This window comes from Coenobita brevimanus, chromosome 55 (genome assembly GCF_032717465.1).
Source record: "Coenobita brevimanus isolate Jiangsu-jjx chromosome 55, ASM3271746v2, whole genome shotgun sequence".
Classification (NCBI taxonomy): domain Eukaryota; kingdom Metazoa; phylum Arthropoda; class Malacostraca; order Decapoda; family Coenobitidae; genus Coenobita; species Coenobita brevimanus.
The window spans coordinates 55,616,602-55,634,369 of record NC_137008.1 but is presented as its reverse complement, the minus strand read 5'-3'; the positions used below and the strand labels follow the sequence as shown (position 1 = coordinate 55,634,369).

Here is a 17,768-nt window from a genome sequence, read left to right as displayed (position 1 = left end):
TCCTCTCCCCATTTGTTTTGTCTCCTCTCCCCATCTCTTCATTTCTCTCCTCTCTCCATCTTTTTTTTTTCCTCCTCTCCTTCCCTTTCCTCCCCTCTCCTCTCCTCTCCACTTCACTCCTCTTCTCCCCTCTCCTCTCATCTCCCCTTTCCTCTCATCTCCCCTTCTTTTTCTTCTCCTCTTCTTTTCTCACCTCATCTCTTCTCCCACCCTCCCTCCTTCTAAACCATGATTTTGTATACAGCAGACAAATTGGAGACTCACCCCTCCACCATTGATCCAACGACCCATATACCTTTGATCGCCTCCATTCCATCTGTTCAGAAGTACGGCTGGAGCCAAAAAGACACAGTAATTTATCTCTGTGACCTCCTTTTGCTCCTCTCCCTGCCGAGATGAATAGCCGTGATGATCTGTATTATTAGTGTGGTTCGTCTGCCCTTAACCCGGTGGGGAGTTGGGCGCCTTTCTTTTTTTCTGATTTTCCTTTCCCTTTGCTTTGAGCCTTGTTTTTTTCTTCTGATTTTCCTTTCCCTTTGCTTTGAGCCTTTTTTTTTCTTCTGATTTTCCTTTCCCTTTGCTCAGTGGCAGGATAAGAGTGCTACAGCTCCATACTGTTTCCATAGCATTTTTTTTTTTTTACCCAATATTATCGTGTTATTCTTCCGTGACAACTTAGCATTTAAGACTGAGAGATGGAAATTTTAGGCCACGATAAAGTAAGCAGAATATAGCTCTTCATAGACGCCCACCCATACTATTAGTAGTATTAGTAGTAGTAGTAGTAGTAATAGTAGTAGTAGTAGTAGTAGTAGTAGTAGTATTGTTCTTGTTATTATTTATTGTTATTATTAGTGCTTTAATTATTTTAATTCCTGAAAACACTCTTGAGGTGGTAGGGCCATCAAGAATGAATAGAAATATAGAAACTGAATAGGAGAGTGCATGAGTGTGTCGTGATTGGCAAGAGGCGAGGAAATGAAAGACCGGGAATAAGGTAAAGAAAAGGGCACCGGTATGTGAGGGAGGGTGGCGTGTCGTGGGAAGTGGGTTTGTGAGTGAATAGGGGGAAGATATGGCTGGGGATCATTATGTGGAGGCCACCCACTCCCAGGCTGCAGCATCAGACAATACGGTACATAGAAGGAGGGATCGTTACTGAGCAAGGGCAAGGTTACCTATAGATCTGCTTACCAAGGCCGGTGTAACAGAAGATGCGTTGTTAGATAGCTGATGCGAACTACTGTGGGGTACTGTCAGAAGTGTATGTGTGTGTGTGCGTTTTCCTGTTTTTTTTCTTGTTTGTTTTCCTGTCTTAAGTCTTATTTCTTATATCGGGGAAGTGTTTTTACTAAGTCGAGTCAGAAAATCAGTTTTTTTTTTTTTTTTTTTATACCAAGGTCACCCCTTCACAGACGCGTCATCAAGGAAGAAAATTGTATCTATTTTTTTATACGTTCACGAGTGCTTTTCCTTACTCAGATACGTATATGAATGCTTCCTTCCTGATGCGGGGGAAGCCGCACAGAATACGGCGGGGGAATGGGATATTTGTTGGCTTATTTTACGGCTTAGGGCACAGATCGATGCAGCGAATATTGGTAATGAATGTAAAAACCAAGGGAAAAGTTTGCAGCTCAAAAGGTGATACGGGAAGAAAGTGCTGAGGAAGTCACACGGGGGGGAAAAAAGTAAATAAAGAAAAACAAATCTGGTATAACGAAGTAAGGTTACTGATCAATAGAAGATACGGGAGACACTTGAGAAAGGAAAGAACAGTTTACGGCTGAGGAGGCGTCATTTTAAAATACAGTTCAAGCTATATCTATATCTATACCTATCTAGCTACCTATATCTACATCTAGATAGATAGGAAAATAGATATTAGGGAATAAAGTTAAGACGGAGACATGAAAAAAGCAGAAAAAATTATGGGTGAGGTGTCGCACTTAAAATATGGTAAGGAATAAAAGTTTATGGCTACAGGAGCAACATGATAAAGGAAACTAAACGAAAGGGAAAAATTCACTGTTAAGAAAGCGACACGATAAAACAAAATGCGTTTGAGGAGACGACACGATAGTAGAAAGAAAACAGGGGTATGAAGGAATGGGAATGAAAAATAACACGAAGGAATGGGAAAAAAGGGGGACACAAAAATATACGAATGAGGAGACGACGAAATGAAACCAAGAAATAGGAAAAATAATAATATTAAGGTTAAGGAAGTATGAAAAAGGACAAAAGTTTCTGCTTGTCAATAATTCTGCCAAAGAAAGTGAATACAATAAAAACGTTTGTGGTTCGGGTGACAACATAAGAGAAAGATAAGATAGGGAAGAACCGAAAAATACAGTTGAGAAGAAGATATAATAAAAGGGTAAACAAATAAGAAAATGTGCTAAAGGAGAAAACATGATGAGAAAAAGTTGAAAGAGAAATAAAAAATGTAGTTAGCACCCTTTGGCTTCTTGGCCTCAAAATCAGCAGAATAATTCTCTATGGCTGTTACAGGAATAGAATAACAGAGTTGTCTCGACCATGTCCTTTGCGTTCTTTTTTTTTTTTTTTTTTTTTTTTACTTAGTTACTTCTCGACGACTTATCTTTTCTAGGAGGGTCTAAGGTGAGGTAAATTATAATGCAAGGGTTTGGTTTAGGTAGAGTAGGTTACCGTTTTGGGGTTAGATTAGCTTAAGTTAGGGCAGGGCTAAATAGATTTAACGAAATCATCTTAGGTAGGGTAAAGTAAGGTTTGGTTAGATTAGGGCAGAGTTTCATGAAGTATATGAGATCATCTTGAGTTAGGTTAGGTTAGGTTAGGATACGCAACGTTACATTACAGTTACGTTAGTCTAGGATGTTAGGGTATTTTCTTCATCAGATTAGGTTTAAGTTAAATACAGTAAGTTTGATCAAATCCCTCCCTCCCCCTCCTCCCACACAAACACAAGTGCGTGATTTTGAAGATGTCACACAGCTGGGATATAACACGTCCAGGTAAGCATCGAGTAGAGTGTGTGGCGCGGTGCTTGTTTGTGAGTCATGTGAACTGGTATGTGATCGTGTCGGGGGCAGACCGCACGAACTCTTGTATTTAAAAAACTGAGAGTGCGAAGGCTTGAAGAAGTCCCCAGCTGAGAGCGAGATTTTTTGAAGACTGACGATAATAGAATATGTCTGATCGGTCGTAAGAGTTGAACATTATGAACTGACAAAGACCCTAATTAATGCCTTGAAACTGGTGATGTATCGTTCAGTTTTTTCTTGTTACTCGTATTCAAAGGCTTTACTGAAGGCCGCGTCTAACCTCACCTGTTCTAGATGTCTGTCCTGAAGCTGAATAGAGCCGTCTGCAGATGACAAAGTACACCTCATCTGATTGAAGGGGTTAACACCTTTCACCTCCTTCCTCATTTCACTTGCACACAGCCGGATGTGGGCAGTGGCGGATCCATAAAAGGGGTCCAGGAAGCCCGAACCCAGCCCCCCACCTTTTTTTTTCATATATGGCAACTTTTTTTTCTTTAAGCAAGTATGCATTACTGTTTAATGGAAAACAACAGAATATATTTGAAAATCTTATATCGTATGGATTTGACTCTTCTGATGAAATTTCGTAGTGTTAGGTTGCAGATATGAGTTACTGAAATTTGCCATAGTGTTTTCATTACTGTGAATGTTACATGCGTGACTGACTATCCACTACGGATAAGTAAAGGAAAAAGTTAGACCCCCCCAATTAAGAATTGCTGTATCTGCCCCCTGGTGGGTGAGAAGAGACGTGGAGCTTTGTGAAATGACGTGAAGCGGAAGGGGAGAGAGGTAGGGGGAGGGGCTGAAATATTGTTGGGGGCGAAACAGAGGAGGGAGGAGGGGGAAAAATGGGGGGGAGATAGCTGGGGGAGGGGGCAAAGGGAAGGGGGACAGTGATAGGGTGTGGGTGGACGGGGCAGACAGGAGCGGGTTGGGGGAGGGGGGGCAGGGGTAGGGGAGGCTGGGGTGGGAACAGTAAACCCCAACCACAAAATCACCTGCCGCGTAACGGGAAGGTCGCCACCGGAACCTTCAAGCTGGGGGACGTGAGGGGGCAGCCGTGATGGTTTCGTGGCTACTTAACGTCCATGCCTTCCCGAATTTCGCTTTTTTCGTGCTAGAGAGGTTTATGCACTGGGGAGGTTCGTGACGCCGTAAGTTTTTGGGTCTGATTTATATACAGACTTTCGATCTGTTCCCTGTTGATTTTTTTTATTTTTATGAACGACAGAGAAAGGAGATCTCAGAGTCTTCCCATTTAAAACAAAATCTTTTTATACAATAAGGAAGTTTATTTGTTCATCTGGCCTCTGGTTTTCGTGATATTCTCGAATTTAAAAGGTCCGTGCGTTCAAAAGGTCTGTGTGTTGGGAAGTTTAATCGCACGTCTGAAAGTTTCCTGCACTTGTAATGTTAGTGTGCCAAAAAATACTCGAGACGCTAGTTTTGTGACTGGAAGTTGTTGTTTCGGGCGCTGGGAAGTTTCATGGATTAGTAAGAGTGTTTTGGTGAGAAACTGTTTCATTTTCTGGGTATTTTCGTACTTCTGTAATGGAGGGACACGCATCACTGTTGGCGGTATGGTAGGAAAGACTTTGGAAAGAAGCTAGAATATGAAATTACTGTGCGAATAGACCACTTTGTTAACTGACGGGGTTAGTTATAGCCTTCGTGAACTCTACCACTAGGGGGCTGTCTTAAACAAAAATACTCTCTGGGTATGGCAAGAATAAAGTAGATTAGACCTCGTGTTGAAGTGCAAAACATCGCTTTAATATTAATTTTCGCTACGGATTATTTTTTACTCCTGCAACTTCCAAACTGGCTAAAGAGAGAACCTGAGGGAATGTGTATAGCCTTCAGTAACCCTGGAAATATTAGAAGGCATTCATAAGCTGGTCAGGCCATCTATCGGTAGCAAGTATTGAAAACAGTATATAGCCAAGAGTACATAATGGGTTGATTTAATTAGACACTCATCCGTAGTCACCTCTCGTGTACTGCTCTTGTCATGCACTCGTTCTTGTCTGGTTGGCTGAAGCGGGAGTTGGAGTGGCAGTTGGTGGTGTGGTTGTAATGCTTGTTACTTATGCGGTTGTGGTCGAAGCTAGATTTGTATTTGTGGTGGTAGCGTGTTGTTTGGTTGAGGTACTTAGCAGCTGTGTAGTTGTGGTGTGTTTGTTCGATATGAGGTTGTGGTGGTAGTTAGGTGTGTGGTTGTAGTAGTTTGATGTGTAGGTGTTGTGCTGGGTAGATGCTAGATTGCTGTAATACTTAGATGTGTAGCTGAGGTAGAAGGTAGATGTGTGGTTGTGGCGGTAGTTAGGTGTGTGACAGCTATATCTATTTAGATGTGTGGATGTGCTTGTCAGATGTTTGGATGCGTTTCTAGTGTGGTTGTAGTGGTGGAGGCAAGATATGTGGTTTTATGATTAGATGTGGTTGTGGCATATGTTAGGTGCGATTGTGCTTGCTAAATTTGTGGTTGTGGGAATATAGTTTCTTTTGTTGTTGTGTTTGTTAGATATGTGGTGGTATTCTTAGTCATATAGTTGTTGTGGTAGTTGTTAATCATTGTTGTTTTTATTTGTTTACCTTCCATTCTTATTTTCCACCCTTATTTCTTATTTCCCCCTATTTTGCTCCTTTATATCTTCTGCCTTCATTTCCTCCTTCATTTTTTCTTTCCTTGCCGTACCTTTTCATTTCTTAAGATTTTAATTCATGCTTCATTTCGTCTTTTCCCTGCCTCTCGTTTTCTTTTTTAGCTACTTCATTTCTAGTTCTTTGTTGCCTTTCTTTGTTTCTTCATCCTATCATTTCCCTTCACGTTTTATCTCTATTTTTTACTCCCTCATTTATCACTTCATCTCTCTCTTCGTGTCCTATCTCTTCATTTCTTACGTCTTCCATTCTTACTCTTACTCCTTTCAGAATTCCGTACACCATTCCCTTATCCCAATATCTTACTCTTTCATCATTTTCCCATCTTTTCTCATCCTTGTCCCACGCCTCCTCCATCCTTTTTACCCCGTTACTTACAGAAAAAAAACTCTTCACATTTTTATCCCTCAAATTGCTGACTTCCATGCAGTTCCCCCTCACCCCAGCAGAATTAACGGATCTCACATTTCTTTCAAGGCCTCTATCTATTCTCCTCTGACGCTTTTCTGTACCCTGACTGACACTTTATGGCTTTGGTTGTTCACTTCCGCTTTATTGTTGTGCTTGTTCACTTCCCACTTGTGGTGTGGTTGTTCACTTCCACTTTATTGTTTTGGTTATTCACTTCCACTGCATTGCTTTGGGTGTTCAGCTCCTATTCGTCCTGCGAAGAAAGTGACCCTTAGAAGTGTGTATTGTTCGTTCACTTTAACTAGGTGGAGATCTTCGTCCTTTTGCAGCTTATTCCACGCAGTTCAGTGGCGAAATAAGACAATACTGCCGCTCCATGTCCCTTTTCACAGAGCTTCTTCGTGACTAGCTTTGTATTCTAGTTTAATCTTTTGTTACAGGTCAACAAACAAGATGGAGAGACGGCAGTTTTACGTTTAGAGGGAAGAGAGTATAATTGTGCATGGTCTCCTGTCATCCTGTTGTATCTTTCACGTATCTTTTTTCATATCTGCCCAAGTCATGTATAGCATTGTTTTGTTTATTCCTCCTTGGTCACATTTTATAAGATAATCTGAAGCCTTTCATGTCGCCTCCAACGAAAACAAACCCAACTTTATGGCTTTACAGCGGCCATAAAGCCACCCAGGTTCCTTGACAGAGTCCAGACGGAAAATCATCCTTTAATCTGTGTCTGTGACTACAGGTATTTACAAAGAAGTCATAGAAGGTCTTTGCATCATCAAAGAACACCTGTATTCTTATTCTTAGATAGAAGGAATGAGTATATCAGCCTCCTTCCTGTATCAGTTCTGATTTATTCCTAAATGTTGAACCATGGGGACAGCAAAAGTAGGATTAAGATTATTTTAACGTCATCTGCAGTTATTTCAGCTTCGTGAATAACCGTAATGAACATTTTCATTCAAACTGTTGGGTGCATCTTTAACAACAGAATTATAATTAATGTGTCGGAAGCAGCGGATTACTATTGTTTAGGAATATTTTATATTGTATAATGAACAGTTATATATACATACATCCATATATATAAAATGTTCAACAGTTCAGGAATCTTCAATATTTTTACTGTTACACCAGTAAGTTGTTCTTCAATTGCACAACTGTTTAAAGAAACTGCGCTGCGGCTCAGTATTTTATCTTAGTGATTTGCTACAAAAGACTTACTTTCAAACCTTAAAGGCTTCAGTACTTTTTAATGTATTTTCAAATATCAATTAAAAAAAAAAAGAATTGCAGACACCAGGAAGTTGGTACACACACTTGAACAGACATATTAGTTTTGATGGATATAATGATATATTAGAGATTTTCGAGGTGCATTGGCTTCAGTAGTCAACCTTTTCACTCAGTGTGGCTCTTCGAAAGCTGACAAAGAAAGGCTGATAGCAAGAGTACAATAGAGAAAAAGTAATCGATGTGCGGAGGTTAATATGGTAACAGAGCCTGAGTCCGTTAGTACCATACGGAGGGACTCCATTGGATACCAAAAAAAAAGCCATCATATTAAAAGGGCTTGGATAAAGTCAGCCAAACCACTTCTACCTATTACCCGTTTCAGTCCCAGACTGTATTTTGATTTTAGTTAGTTTTGTTACATCTGACAGATTTACATGGATTTGGAGAAAATTTCCGTAGTTGAAGAGATTCAGTGGAGACCATTTCTCACCCCATTACGGAGGAGTTTTCCCTAGAACCAAATAAAATATCGTAGATAGAGCAAGGATAAAGTATTTAAAAAAAAAAAGAAGAAGTCATCTAACTAAAGCGGTTAACTTTTACCATGAAGACGCCGCCTCTGTCAGTGCACACAGTTCATGGCCTATGTGATTTTGCTTTGTGTTACTGGTAACGAAACGGTCATACATCAGAATTTCTGTGCGTCCGATGACATAATTACGGTGAGAAAGCTCTCACTTTCTCATATATATATATATATATATATATATATATATATATATATATATATATATATATATATATATATATATATATATATATATATATATATCCTTAACTCCTCCGCTAGCGGTGTATGGATTTATCTTCTTCAGGGGAGCGAGGGATGATTTTCCGAGCGAATGCCTACGCGGAACCAGGGCTATTTTTTCCTGTGTGTGTGTGTGTGTGTGTGTGTGTGTGTGTGTGTGTGTGTGTGTGTGTGTGTGAATTTAATCGTGAGATGGTCGCGGGAGCAGAATATACTATAGTGCCCTTAGGCTGAATGAGTTATTTAAAAGTGGTATTAACGAGAAAGTTGTTCCCGGCTAAAGAAGGGATTAGCCCATAAGTCATCCTTGTCCTGTGATTTGATGCAGGTATTATCCCTTACGTGTCAGAGGTTTCTATTAAATAAGGGAGATTCCAAAAGGCTGTTTGTTGTTTCTGATTTGTTTAGGAAGACCTCTTCGTGTTTTTAAATACTTTCCACACGTTGTAAAGTAACCAGTATTCATGAATGTTCCATCTTCTTCTACCCTGTCAAATCCAGGTTCGGTTTATCAAAATTCCCAGGCTCGTAAGATTCAGCCACAGTTGAATGAAAGCGTCTAGTGTTTAGCGGAATAGAGACCTAGAGTTGCTCCTATAGTTAGAGTCAACAGTGCCCGTAGTAACACCATATCCTCTTATGCCTCAATCTTAGTGAATAAAAAAATTGTCTGGCATCAACTGAAATAGAATACTAAAGTTGTTTCGGCCATGCAAGGGCTCATCTTGACTCTACCGTCGTCCTTTATTTTCTCTCGTCCCTCATGACAATCCCTGGGTACGCTTTTCTCAACTATCGCGGCACTCAGATCCGCATCATTACTTGTCTTCTTGCAAGTCTCGTCAAACTTTACTTTCGCAGTAAAGTTTTGCCTCGTTTTCTCATTGCTGGAAGTTCGGGGCCGGTTGGATCGATGTTTTCATTTTGGGATACCTTGTGCCAACGCATCATCAAGCACTAAGTTGCCTGGGGAGATATTTTCCGTCTCTTCTTGTTTTCTTAGTTCGTTATCTCATACTTTTCTTAAAATGTCACAGTCCTCGCCACCATCTGTATAGTGCAGTGTAGGATAATTCTGGTATTGTTGTTAATATTGCACTGTTACATACCCATCCGGTTGTTTGTGTTTGTGTGTGTTTAGAGGGGGAGGCGCTCACCTTCTTTCCTTATTAGACCAGCCCATAGTCACTAACTTGAAATTGTTGTACTTAACATTGCTATTTATCTAGCGTGTGTATAACTTCTTTGTCTGCGTTCTTATAATTACGATCACCTACTCCTTGATGTCCTTTCGAGTTATCCCTCCCCAGAGTCACCAACAGCAAGTTATACATCATTCATTGCGTACTGAATAGCAGATACGGAACAGAGATCGAAAAAAGGAGTTTAAATCTGTATCTTTTCATTCAGATAGAGTAAAAATTTGCTTCGCGTATAGATCATACTAACATTTTTCTCAGTGGCCCGTCCCTGAAATCAAATACGGCGATGGAATATATATGGCATGGAGCAGGAAGGAATGGGAGACACCTCTCCCTCCATCACACACGGCAAAAATTAAGCTGCATTAATATTCACCACTAAGTAATTTCTGTTAGTCATATTAACACATTTTGTCAGTAACTGTTGTCCCCCTCCCCCCTCCCAGGAAATCTGCCACAAATCTGATAATACAGCGGATGGAGTGACAGTATTCCAGTGAAGCAGAGTCAACTGAGAAATATTCGTTCAGAAACTGCATTTATTTGTATCCCAGTATCCCAGTTTTCTTTAATATATCTAATTGTTCTTCATCTGTCACAAATGAAATATGTCTTGATTTATTTCATTTTCTCAGAAGCGATTCACAGACTCTTTAGTCGTATTTATTTGTATGTTATTTATTTACTTATTCAATTATTTGTTTGTTAATTTTCCAGTAAGCATTTTCTTTTCCTATTAATAATCTTTTCAGTTCGCCCACCATGACATCTGCGTAAAGCTCTTCATCACGGATGAAGCTACATCATTTGACGTGGAGCAGGGTTAACTAGGAACATTGTTAATTTTAGACACTAATTTTAAATACTACTGCTATTAATCTCCATATAATTTTCTCTTCCTTTGTCACATTTACTTTACAAGAAAGACGGCTTTATGCCGTCTTTCTTGTAGTTAATTCTTGCAGGTACTTAACGATTTAATTCAACTTGGAGCAGCACCCTAATGGCCAAGGACCTAGGCATTTTCCACCAGTCATATTAACATTCATCTTAATCTTCCTTCAGGAAATTTGCGCCCAGCCAAGGATTACTGTGAATGAAGCAACTTTGACGTTGAGCAAGGCGGATAGGGTGAACACTTTTATTATTAATTTACGTTCATTTACACTACCACAGGGAATATATTCTGTTAGTTATATTAAATTTTTCTTTTGCTCTTCCAGGAAATCTGCGCCAGGCCAAAATTTATCGCGGATGGAGCGACTCGGTTCGACGTTGAGCAGGGCGAGCTGGGTGATACGTGGCTGGTGCAGGCCGTCTCCACCCTCACCCTCACACCTAAGTTCCTTGATAGAGTGGTGCCGCCGGACCAGGCCTTTGATCACACTTACTGTGGCATCTTCAGGTGGGTTTACGTGCACATAGAAAAAGGCGCGCGCGCGCGCACACACACACACACACACACACACACACACACACACACACACACACACACACACACACACACACACACACACACACACACACACACACACACACACACACACACACACACACACACACACACACACACACACACACACACACACACACACACACACACACACACACACTTGCATCTTGCTCTCAACCATCGATCGCTCCTACACCCACTCGCACATCCCTCTCTCACTCACACCTTCCTCTCAACATTGTCCACCCGTGCATTCATTCACACGCACTTCTCTTGTACTCACATATCCTCCTCAGCCCTTAGCACCCTCACATTCACTTACATATCCCTCTCTCACTCACAGTTCCCTCTCAAGTCCTTCATTCCTGGAACATTCACCCACACATCCCCTCTCTGACTCACACCTTATTTCTAAACCCTCCATCCCCCACGCCCTCACTCATACACTCCTGCCTCACTCGCATCTCCCTTTCAACGCTCCCTCCCCCTCATACCTACAGCTCCAACCCACACCATCTTATTCTCCCTACCACTACTACAGGTTTCTCTTCAAGCATTTCGACGACTGTAAGTTCTCTTTGACCATTGTCTTGTACATTCAAAAGCTGTTCGCCTACCTCTTACGCCACTCTCTCCCTCATATTCGCGCTGCCTACTTCACCCCTCTCACACACACACTCCACACCCATTACCACCTACTCCACTCTCCCCTTCGCTCGCACCACATAGGCTACTCCGATCTCGCCTTTGCACTTATACCACTTTTCTCCTTACACTCCCCTCTCACTTATATCTCAGAGCTCCTTTCTACCTCTCACCCACTGTTTTCTCTCACTCACACCCTTTCATTACCTATACATCTCACTCGCAGGTTCCCTCTCACCCCCCCTCCCCACTCTTATTTTTCCATGTCATCATTCAGTTCCCATCCTGTCATTTAGTTCCCCCTCATCCCAACCAGATATTGCTCCTCAAACAGAAATACCCCCTCTCTCTCCAAAGAGAGAGAGAGAGAGAGAGAGAGAGAGAAACTTGAAAGAGTGCAGCGAAGTGTGACAAAGATGGTACCTAGACTGAGAAATGAACCGTACGAGGAACTTTTAGAAGCCATGAATCTCGTTACTCTAACTAAGCTGAGGTTACAAGGAGATTTAATTCTGGTATTCAAAATATTCAGAGGACGCGATAATATTGCCATCGATAAATATTTCACAGTTGATCGCTCAAACCATTCTAGAGGTAATAGGCATAAAATCACTGGCAAATGATTTCAGCCACATGAGGCTAAGCATTTTTATTAATAGAGTAATAGATATATGGAACAAGCTGCCCTCAAATGTATTAAATTGTGATACAGTACTAACCTTTCAAAATCCCTTGGATAAGTATCTGTCATCTGACCCCCAGCTAAGTATGGTCACTCTTGAATAACACATTTCTGTGGTGTATGTGATTATTTCTTTTTCAGAACCTGGGAGATAAACTGCTGAACAACATCGATAAGTATTGCTGACTTTATGCTAGTCCTTCTTTCAGGTAGATAGTGTAGAATAAAATTTCCTTTTCATCTTTCCTATGAAATTTCCATGACAGTTTTGCTATGCTGCAATGTGGTCCTTCTCACTGTTTCCTGCCGGCTTCGGCTGGAGGGTTTTTGTGGGTGGAGGGGGAGACCCTCCCTGCTTTTCTATCCCTGTCTTTAGCTGATAGAATAGTTTTGTTAGTTGTAACTTTCCCTATACCAAACAGCCACGAAAGGACCAACAGGTTTGTGCAGTTTTCGCTCCTTTGTACTCCTTTGTACTGCCTCACCTTCGCCGATTCTTTCAGGTTCCGTTTCTGGCACTTCGGTGACTGGGTGGAGGTTCTCATCGACGACCGCCTACCCACCTTCAAGGGCCGCCTCGTATACCTCCACTCCACAGACCCTTCGGAATTTTGGGCAGCCCTTTTGGAAAAGGCCTATGCAAAGTGAGTGCAGGGGTCTGTTTTAGTTACTTTTTTCTCATCTTATCATTTTTCCTTCATGACCCTCTCTTTGTTGAGGACCTAAGGTCTGTTTTAAATACTCTTTTCTCCTCATGTCTGCCCTCTTCATTTTCTCTTTCTGACTTTCTTTGTTGAGGACTTACGCAAAATTAGTGTTAAGGTCTGTTTTACTTCCAACTGTCCTCCTTTCTTCTCCTCTTTTCAGTTTCTTTTACTCACATTTTCTTTGTGAGGACCCGTGTAAAGTGTTTGTGTGTAGTGTATTTTTCCTCTTTTATTATTTCTCTTTCTGACCCTTTATTTTTTTCCCTGAGATCTGTTTTTCTTCCTCCTGTCCTCCTGTTCTCTTCCCTTTTCATTTTCTCCTCGTTTCATTGTTGAGAACATATGGGAAGTGTGTGTTTGTCTAGTGTATTTTGCTTTATTTTACTAGTATTTCACTCTGTATCTTTTCTTTCTTTATCTTTCTTCCTCACTTTGTACTCTGTAAATACCTTCGGATGCATTGTTATTATTATATTTTGATGCCTTTTTACGAGTTTTTCCCAATGTTGTAATCCCTTCACCTCCAGAAATGACTTTATCCTTTATTCTGGCTAATACTGGACGATTTTATTTAGATGAGGAGAGATGGTAGGGGTAAATTTATAAACGTATTCTTGTTCCATCTTTTTGACGGTGCCTTGAAAATGTTACAAAGTTTGCTGCCTTTTCAGATAATTCAAAAAGTCTGATCCTTAGTTACTGCCATTTTGAAGCCTCTGTATTTCATTTTAAAACTTAGTTAACCGGTTCCTGACGATCTTTGGACAACTTAACTTCATCTCAACCACATAAGATAACTACCGGATACATTAAACCTCACTTACATACCCATCTCTCACACCACCCTCTCATATCTCCATCCCTCGAACATTCACTTGCACATCCCCCTCTGACTCACACCTTGTCTCTCAACTCTCCATCCCTCTCGCACTCACTCATACACCCATGTCTCACTTACACTTCCCTCTTAATCCTCCATCCGCCTCTTACTCACAGCCTCAACCCACACCATCTTACTCACCCCCCACCGCCACCCCTTCTGCAGGTTGTACGGCAGCTACGAGTCACTACAGCAGGGGTTCACGACGAGGGCTCTGCAGGACCTGACAGGGGGCATCGTGCAGAGCTTCAGCCTCACCATGCAAGAGAAGTTCCTCACGTACCAGGTCCTCAACTCAGCCGTGCCTCGATCCTCACTCCTTGTTGCCTCTATAAATTTGGTGAGTCATCTCTCTCTCTCTCTCTCTCTCTCTCTCTCTCTCTCTCTCTCTGTTCGTTTAAATATTTCTGGCTTACGTTGCGTCCTGTTAAAGGTATCGTCAACAAACGATCCTCGTGACATTTCTGTCTCTACTCAGTAACGATCCCTCAGTCCACAACAACACAGCCCTCTTCGTACTCCATCACCTCATCTCTCCCACTCTATCTCAGGACCTGACTCCTTCTTTTACCAGGCGCCTCGCTTACACACACACCCTTGTCTTCTTCCACTCTTTTATTCGCTACACATAACCAAACCGCCTCAGTCCTTTAATTATGTTTTCCTGCGATCTTAGGCGGTACAATGCAATAAATTCATTAATCCTTTCATGTGTATCTCCCTCCCTTCATGTCACTCTTCACTCTTACCTACTCCGTACTCATACTTGGCTGTCCTGTTTTTGGTGCCTTCCTTCCCTTTGTCCCCCTTCTTTGCTGCTTTTATTCCTGCCTTCCCTTGTTTTCTGTATCTTTCTTTTTTTAGCCCCTTTCTAAACATCCCTCTTGCCTACTCTGAACTCTGCCTGCCCGTTCAGTCTTTCTTCCTACCTTTTTATATCTCCTGCCTGTCCTCGTCTCTCGTATTCTCATTCGGTACTCCTCTCCTGCGTACATTCCTTGTCTCTTATCTTACTCTTGTTTCCGGCATTCGTTTTCTAAACTTGCCTCCTACCTAACCCAGTCTTCCCACTCTCCATGTGGGTCCTACTAGCTTTATTTCCTGCCAACACATTCCTTCTGCCTTGTCTGCCCTTCTTTTTGCCTCCTTCTTCTGCCTACCTTTTTCCCGTCATCCCCATTCTAATTCTATACCCTTCTGCTTATCTGAAACAGCTTCCTAACTGCTCGCCATATTCAATAAGTTTGTGTGTCCTACCAAACCATGCTTCCTGCCTGCCGTTGCCTACCCTTGCCTCCTTTCTTCCCTCCTTCCTTCTTTCCCTTTAGTCCTGGTTACGCTGTCATCCTACCTATTATTTCTTTCTTCCTACCTTTGCTTCTCCTTGTACCTTTCCATGCCTCCTACCTATAATTTCCAACTTCCCCTTCTTTCCTTCATTACATACTTTTCTCATGCATACCCTTTCCTGCTGCCTATCCTATCCTCCTAGATACCCGTTCCTCCCTCTTACTCATTACTCCTACCTACTCTTTCCTCCTTCCTTCTCATTCCTTCTACCAACTCTTTTCTCCTTCCTGTTCATTCCTCCTACCAACTCTTTCCTCCTCCCTACCCGTTCCTCCTGCCTATTCTCTCCCCGTGTCTCCCTTTGCCCACCCTTGTCTGCAGTGCCTCAGAGTCGTTTGCAGGTCCCCGTGTTTGATGTTGCTCTCTCATCTTACCTGAGTATCTCTTGTGCTAGCCAGGCGAGATAAGTTTTACGCAGTCTCCCCTTCAGGGTGCTCCTTGGGCCCACGCTGCAATATTGTGCCTGCGTTTTCTTTCTTGGTAACCATTTTCTCCGCCGTGGTAAAGTGTTTTTTCTGGGAACTCTCGTCTCTGTTTGAACCTTTCAGGATGATGATGTCTTTTTTTTTTTTTCGCTTTTTTTTTTGGTTTAAACTGCTTCAAGGCTAATTTATTCTGCTTAATGTGAGATCTTGTGTAATGAAGGGGTTCGAAACTGTCTTCATTAAGTTCGTTAGTATTTTTTTTTTTTTTTAATGGTTCCTGCTACTGTCAGATGATACTATAAAGGTTAGCAGAGATTCCTCAAAATTGAAAAGTTAATTTCCTAGTAAATATTTTGTAGGAGGTGGTAAGTAAATTCCTAGGAAATCATTTCTTCGTACTTTGTTAGTGGAAAAGAGAACATTATTATTATTTTTCATGTTGCCATCATGATTTACCTTATTTGTTTGCCATCATATTTGTCTTCTTATTTGTAGCTATCATATTTTCTTTCATTAATTTCCATCATATATCCTTACACTTTGCCATTATATTGTCCTTGTTGCTTGCTCTAAGATTTGTCATGGTTGTTGCCATTTATTTTCGTATTGCTTGCCATGATATTGTGTGTCATTAATTGCAGTCAAAAATCACTAACTGTTGCCATCACAGATTGCCATATTTGTTGATAACGTAATTTATCATGCTTGTTGCCATCATGATTTATTTTTCTCCATAATTCTGTTTTTTCCCGTCATAACGTTAAAATAATGGGATAATAATGTATCTTTCTTTTTTTCTTCCCTCCATAATATGCTGTTTCTTGCTATGATCAATTTTGTATGTTGTTGTAAGTATAGTTTGTCATAATTGCCATCACAGTTTTATGTATGTGGCCACCTTAATATTTTACCATATTGGTTTGCGCTATTATTTACTTTATTTGTTATATTGTAATTTATATATTCCCATCATAATTTGCTTTCTTTTGTCGTCCAAATAACTGGTATATGTGTTACCATTAGTGCTTATCTTATTGCTGCATCATATTTTATCTTTTTTTCGATACTTCGTGGCGGTCATCCTAATTTCTCTAATTTTTGATACATCGTGTTTATTGTACTGGTAATCATAATTTGTCATTTTCTGTATTGTGCATTTCATCGTAAAATCTTGTAATTCCCATCCATCGTGGAGAGCTTTAATTTTTCCCTGATATCCTTTACCCCGCTGCGGTAGGAGAAGGACAACAAGCGTAACCTGCGGCTGCGTAACGGCCTGGTGACGCAGCACGCCTACAGTGTGACGGGCCTGGCCAGGGTCAGGAGCAAGCTGGGGGAGACGCCGCTGGTCAGGTGGGTAGCGTGATGGGGACGGGTGGGAATACAGTAGGTGTTAGTGAGAGAGAGAGAGAGAGAGAGAGAGAGAGAGAGAGAGAGAGAGAGAGAGAGGACCGGGGGAAGAAGCTGAAGGGGGAAGGGAGGGAGAGTGAGTGAGAGAGAGGAGGGAAAGAAAGAAAGAAAGAATGATGTAGTGTTAGACAGATAGAGATGAGAAGACAGTTGGATAGAGAATAGGTGAGAGAGAGAGAGAGAGAGAGAGAGAGAGAGTTAAAACGATGACGTGCTTCCTCCCAATGCAGTGTTTCTCTTTACTTTCCAAACAATGCATAAAGCCGTCAGAAATAAATGAACTTCATCAAAATTCTGTTTTTCCACGCTGGGTTACTGACTGTATTTTCGCTGTAGCTCTTTGAATTCAATGTTAGATTCAGCCACAGTATTGTCTCTGGTTGAAGTACAGTAGGCTATATTGTTTTTCTGTTGTGATAGGGGTGTGGAATATTCGGCCTTATTAATTGGGACAGAATTCATGTTTATTATCAGCTACTGTTCACCAAAAGTTAGCATTCACACACACACACACACACACACACACACACACACACGCACGCAAAGGATGAATAGCCAAAGCAATTAGTTAAAGGATTTTTATTTGTTGAACAGCAATTATTTTAGCGATTTTGTATATTCACGATTCCCTCTCTCACGGCACTGGCATAAAAAAGGCCATATTATTACAACTGAGGGAGCGGAGGTATATGCAGTCCCCACTTTCTGACGGTCCTAAGTTGTGATCGAAGATGTAATTAGCCTGCATGCAACATTACAGAATGCGTCCAGCAGGGAGGTAGAAAAAAAGTACGGTTTACGCTCGTCATGGTTTTCGCAAATTAAAATATCGGTATTTGTATCTCCCTTAGCGA

The 17,768-nt window shown here is 41.3% G+C and overlaps 1 protein-coding gene across 1 annotated transcript in view; it reads left to right on the top strand.

The window, feature by feature from the left end:
• Positions 1-17,768, top strand: part of LOC145401395 (calpain-9-like) — a 226,372-nt gene that overhangs the window by 185,200 nt on the left and 23,404 nt on the right. The window contains exons 4-7 of the mRNA XM_080273733.1: positions 10,586-10,767; positions 12,646-12,786; positions 13,895-14,069; positions 16,742-16,857. Of these exons, the coding sequence (XP_080129859.1) occupies positions 10,586-10,767; positions 12,646-12,786; positions 13,895-14,069; positions 16,742-16,857 (614 nt within the window). The remainder of the gene's footprint in view (positions 1-10,585; positions 10,768-12,645; positions 12,787-13,894; positions 14,070-16,741; positions 16,858-17,768) is intronic.